Here is a 6,232-nt window from a genome sequence, read left to right on the forward strand (position 1 = left end):
GACAGGATGTCTGCGACAGGATGTCTGTGACAGGATGTCTGTGACAGCATGTGTGTGACAGGATGTCTGTGACAGGATATGTGTGACAGGATGTCTGCGACAGGATGTCTGCGACAGGATGTCTGCGACAGGATGTCTGTGACAGGATGTCTGTGACAGGATGTCTGTGACAGGATGTGTGTGACAGGATGTCTGCGACAGGATGTCTGTGACAGGATGTCTGTGACAGGATGTCTGTGACAGGATGTCTGTGACAGGATGTGTGTGACAGGATGTCTGTGACAGGATTTTTGACCTTTGAGATGAAAGCTATTGTTTTGTTTGTTTATTACAGGGCTCAAGAATCAAGCGAGCCAGTAAGTTGTTTGTTTGTCTCAAGGCTTTACAGTTTTGTTGTAGATATATATATCTATCTGTTTTATTGTTGGTCCCAAGCAACTGAAACACTGGGTAGTTTGGGGGGACTCTCATGTGGTTTGCTTCTTCTTTCCTGTCAAACATCATTATCTCTCCTCCTTTTTCATGTGTGTTTGTTACTCTCTTGTAACACCTCAAATCTTTGGAAGAGTTAAATGACCTAATTGTATTGCAAGTATGTTTAAACTTTCACTGAAACAAAAACAAAAAAAAAGTGGGTGGGTGCTCTGGTGTGGTTTGCTCCTTCTTTCCTATCAAACCTCTATGGTCTTACCTCTGCTCCTTCTTTATTGTGTATGTTACTCTCTTGTGACTTGTGACACATCTTTTCTTCGGCACTTATAAGGCTTTATGACCTTATTGTGTTGCAAATGTCGCAAAACTTTTACTAAAACTAAAACTTTCCTTCTTGCACCCATTGTAAGCAAACAGTTTTCTTTTTCTGTGTTGATGTTACCTCCAGAAAAGTAGACCCCCCTCCAACGGTCCCTCCCCACTGACCGTGAATCATGATATTTCAGTCGTGGGGTGACCTCTTCATCGACGGCATCCACGCAGATGACACGGCGGGCGCCGGGGATGCTGGGAATGGTTCCTCAGGAGCCGCGTCGTCCCAGCAGATGATCCCTCCCTCACAGGCCAGCGTTGTCGGCGGACAGCTGCAGATACAGTGAGTGCCCACCACATCACCACGTCACCACGTCACCACATCACCACACACCTGCTAGCTGCTCAAGGAACATTCGCAGGACTCTTCTTCTTCTGCTTCAAGATCTTCTTCTTCTGCTTCAAGATCTTATTCTTATTCTTCTGCTTCAAGATCTTCTTCTTCTTCTTCAAGATCTTCTTCTTCTTCTTCTGCTTCAAGATCTTCTTCTTCTTCTTCTGCTTCAAGATCTTCTTCTGCTTCAAGATCTTCTTCTTCTTCCTCTTCTTCTTCAAGATCTACTTCTTCCTCTTCTTCTTCAAGATCTACTTCTTCCTCTTCTTCTTCAAGATCTTTTTCTTTTGTCTTTCTTGAATTCTCTTTTCATCAGTCACATGCAACTTAATTCTGAAATTTTTGAAATGCTCATGTTTAATTGCCACGTTTTTATAAATGATGGGAAAATACTATTTTTTGACTAGCATGTATTTGTGATTCACATTGTTAGCCACAACATGTTTCCAACCCACCAGAGTTCTCGAGATTCCTCAGGTTTTCCCCCTCCAAATACCTGTTTAGGGCAGGTTCTGAGGACAACTCGTACTTTTGATGATACGATCATGTGGTCATACGGTCATGTCCACGACGTATTTAGTCATCGCACCGTTTAGGAACTTTGTCAAGAAAGCTAGTTTGCCCGCATGCTTGTTACGTAATTGACACATGATTTCTTTTGTTGCAGACTTCAACCACAGACCAGCGTCAATCGAGTTTTATCGGATGCGTCAATAAAGTAAGTTTCTGTTTTGTGTCAATCTGTAGTGTAGCAGTGAGGCAGGATGCCGTGGTGTGCAGGAGACCCAAGTTCAAGTCCCATGGAGGGAGTATTCTCATCGAATATCTTCGTCTTTCTGCAGGCTAAAACGTTGATCGTTGATCCCTGTGGTTCAAATTGGCTCCGGGGGTCCGGGTTGAAGCCCGCCTCAGAAAGGATCGACATCGTGGTGATGGGGGTCCACAGAAACTTCCAGATTGAACAAAAACATTGGGGATATTTGAAGTTAGTTTTTTGCCCGTGGGATGTTGGGAAAACTTAAGTAATCTGAGCCATTGAACAGATCCACACAAATTTATTTTGATTGGGTCTAGTAGAAATTGCTTTGAGGGAAGAAAAAGTAGATTTTAATGTGATGTTAAATTGAATGTGAAAATTCCATCATTTTTTTTTCTGAACTTCACCTGTTTTTGCCCTTTTCACTTGTTCACCAAACATCATTTTGACTAGATTTTATTTAAAGTCTTCTTTTGGCATTTTGTGGGTGGTTGGCGGGTGCTCTGGTGTGGTTTGCTTCTTCTTTCCAATCAAACATCTATCGTCCTTATCTCCCCTTCTTCTTTTTTGTTTGTTACTGTCTTGTAACACCTCTAATCGTCTTGCGCTCATATGACCTTATGCAGTTGCGAGCGCTGTAAAACTTCTACTAAAAGTAAAAAGTAAGTAAGTAAATATATTTTATTGATACCATATCTTGGAAAGTGGGTGGTTGGCGGATGCTCTGGTGTGGTTTGCTCCTTCTTTCCTATTAAACAACTGTCGTCTCTATCTCTCCTCCTTCTTTTTTATATTTGTTACTCTCTTGTAACACCTCTGATCTTCGGCACTTATATTATGGCCTTATTGTGTTGCAAGTGCCGTGAAACTCTTACAAAAAATATCTTGGAAACCATGTTTTAGAAAGTATTTCGCGTTTGCGTCTAATGCTTCACCCTTCAGGTTTAATTAGAACTGAAAATTAATCAAGCAAAAAACCAGACCAGGAAAAGCTTCACTAGTTGAATGGTACTCCTCCTTTGTTGTTGTTTTTTAAAGTTTTAGTATGGTTTTCCAGCACTCGCAACTGCTCCTTTAATTTTCGTAAGGTTTTCCAGCACTCGCAACTGCTCCTTTAGTTTTCGTAAGGTTTTCCAGCACTCGCAACTGCTCCTTTAGTTTTCGTAAGGTTTTCTAGCACTCGCAACTGCTCCTTTAGTTTTCGTAAGGTTTTCCAGCACTCGCAACTGCTCCTTTAGTTTTCGTAAGGTTTTCCAGCACTCGCAACTGCTTCTTTAGTTTTCGTAAGGTTTTCCAGCACTCGCAACTGCTCCTTTGTTGTTATTTTTGTTTTGTATTGTTTGTTGTTTTTCCTAATCTGGCTCCGTTGTTGATCCCCCCCCTCAGCATTCCGACCCACCTGCAAGGCTCCCTGCCCAACGCGGCCATGCAACAGGCCAGTACCAGCATCGGGGGTACCAGCACCGTGGCCTACCTCACACAGTCCGCGTCTTCCCAGCAGCTCATGAGCACGGCCGGCCGCATACACAACGTGGTCTCGGCAACTCCACAGCAACAGCAGCAATCTCAGCCGCAGCAGGTGCCTTCCTCGGCTGCTCAGCCTCAGCAGCAGCATGGGAATGCCAAGCTGGTACAGATTGCTCCCACCTTTCCTATGGCCACAGTAAGCCCCGAGTTGTGTCCCAAGTTGTGCCCCAAGTTGTGCCTGCTACTCACACACCACTAATTTGTTAAAAAATGTGATTTTATGAGTTGTGTATAGCTTAGAATGTGGGTCAGTGGGTCAGGAAGACAGCTGTTGGTGGACCACCAGAACCTGCAGTGGGTGTCTGGTGGGTGGCTTCTGTGGGTCTGTTGACTCATTGGTTCCCATCAATCATGTCTTGTCCTCCCATCAATCATGTCTTGTCCTCCATCAATCATGTCTTGTCCTCCCATCAATCATGTCTTGTCCTCCCATCAGTCATGTCTTGTCCTTATCTCTCCTCCTCCTCTTGACTTTGTAGGTTATGTGAGTAGCACCTGGAATCTTGGCCACCTGTTTGTGGGTTGTACGTGCTGTAGAACTAAATCCAACAAAATGCTGTCTTTGGACTGTTGCTTTCTTCTCAGTTTTGTTTCACCTTTTTCTAGAAGGAGCTTTTTTGATGGCATGGAAAGTTCCAGGTGTGTAAATGTAGCCGTTACAGGATTAGCGACTTGTGTGTTTTTGTAGGGACAGGGACACGGAAAACAACTTGTTTTGACTGTTACAAATAACTTTGAGCTTGGTCCTACTTTATGAAGTTTGAATTGTACATGTTTCTGTTGTAGAGTATTTACACTGTGGCCTTCTCATGTTGCCTTTCTCAAAGCTGCATTTACCAGAAAGTTGGCGCTAGGAGCAGCGACTTATTTCTTCAGCTTTAAAACCCGGTGCTTCTGGATGGCTAACAACATAACAACCCCGGTGTTTTTAAACTAGGCGGCTTTTTGGCCGAGTTTTCCTGATTTTCTCCTGCGTCTGTTCTTAGCATACGCCTAAAAGACAGTAAAAAGTTATGGTGTGTTCCTCAAGGCCACACTGTAGTGTACAGGGAAGAATCGCGGCCCATCAGATGGGCGAGCACTTGTGGACACTCCTCCTGGGGAGACGTCCAGACAGTCGGGAAGTGACAATCTAACAAGGAAATATGGGGGGGGGGGGGGGGTGGCCGTTTTGATATGAGCAAATTGTAGGCGAGGTCCCAGTGAGTTCTTTGCTGGTATTTTGACGGTTCTGTGTATGCTCCAAAGATTTGACCTAATATTCTGGTGTGGTTGCTGGCCTGCTGCGGCTTTTTCATGAAAAAGTTCAGATTTAGTAGCAAATTTAGTGGGTGTGGCTTCTTCATGAAAAAGTTGAGATTTAGTAACAAATTGAGTGGGTGTGGCTTTTTCATGAAAAAGTTCAGATTTAGTGACAAATTGAGTGGATGTGGCTTCTTCATGAAAAAGTTGAGATTTAGTAACAAATTTAGTGGGTGCGGCTTTTTCATGAAAAAGTTCAGATTTAGTGACAAATGGAGTGGGTGCCGGTGCGGCTTGTACACTGGTGCAGTCTACAGCCCGAACTGTGCGGTAGATGTTTTGTCAGTTTCCACTCCGTGTTCTATTGCAAAAAGAAAGGAAAGGTCTGCTGATATTTTCAATGGAAAAAAAAGTTCCATCAGCTGCTTAGTGTTAGACTTCTGTTCCTATTCAAGATGGAATTTTACTCTTGGTAGTTTGTACCCTATGTTTATAGAATTGATAGAAATGGAAAGCCAATGAAAAAGAAAAGTAGTAAGTAGACGAGTTTTACAAGCTCAAGTGTAGCTGAAAGCAAACTGAAAGGCCACGCTGTGAACATTTTTTCCAATATGTAAAAGAAACGTCGGACCTTTTTACCTCCAAAAAATAAAAAGAGAAACTATTTTCCTTACTTTCCGCGGCTGCAGCAACTGTCCAATGGTGTGCCGGTGCAGACGTTGCTACAGTCCAACCAGACGCTGGGTGCTCAGACCATCTACAGCAACCCCACGCAGGGCCTGTTTCCCACCCAAGGCTCGGTGCACATCGAGAACCCCAAGGTCGTGAACGTGAACTTTGGGCCGCACGTCATACAGCAGGACGGCACTGGTCACCCGGCCATACTGCAGGTACCAGACTCACCTGTGAACATGTCCCCTCGCCTCCAGCTCTTTGCTCTCCTGTGCTTGCAATATTCAATTACTCCCCTTTTGTTCATCTTGACTTGTTGTTGTTTTTCTCCCCGTTTATTCCCTGCTTTCCTGCAAAGTGTCAGCACAGGGATTTTGGCTATGCTGTGTCCTTGTGTATGCCAGAATGCCTTAGCTGGTACTTTCCTGCAAAGTGTCAGCACAGGGATTTTGGCTATGCTGTGTCCTTGTGTATGCCAGAATGCCTTTGCCGGTACTGCAACTTCATTCAATTTATTTATTTGATTTTTTAAGAAAATTTCTTTAAAAGATTTATAAAATTCTAATTTGACAAAGTTAAATTTATAACTTTGAAATTTCCACATAATCATATCACATTTTGTACCATGTTTCTTGCAATCACAAGCTTGCTTTTTGCATTGATTTCTATGGGCGGGCACTTCTATATACATGCACTCACCACCCCACCCCCCACCCCTTTCCTGTTTTCATTTTGTATTAGTTATGATTTTATTCCTATTCTTTTTCTGTGTTGGTTTTGCTGGTGCCAGTGGTGATGGGTGCACGGAAGGTGGTGGCCAAGACTTGAACATTTGTTTACTCATTTCTTCTTCTTTTTAAAGAATTTAATTACATTTTTTTTTGCTTTGGTTAATT

At 43.3% G+C, this 6,232-nt stretch overlaps 1 protein-coding gene across 1 annotated transcript in view; it reads left to right on the forward strand.

Annotated features, from left to right (window-relative positions):
• The window catches only part of LOC101856933 (mucin-17), a gene marked incomplete in the record, with an annotated part of 50,956 nt that overhangs the window by 9,824 nt on the left and 34,900 nt on the right, over positions 1–6,232 (forward strand). Inside the window, 5 exon segments of the mRNA XM_005109802.3 lie at positions 335–356; positions 939–1,087; positions 1,806–1,856; positions 3,282–3,558; positions 5,354–5,554. Coding sequence (XP_005109859.2) covers positions 335–356; positions 939–1,087; positions 1,806–1,856; positions 3,282–3,558; positions 5,354–5,554 — 700 coding nt within the window.

The sequence above is a fragment of the Aplysia californica genome, unplaced genomic scaffold, assembly GCF_000002075.1.
Source record: "Aplysia californica isolate F4 #8 unplaced genomic scaffold, AplCal3.0 scaffold00817, whole genome shotgun sequence".
Lineage (NCBI taxonomy): Eukaryota > Metazoa > Mollusca > Gastropoda > Aplysiida > Aplysiidae > Aplysia > Aplysia californica.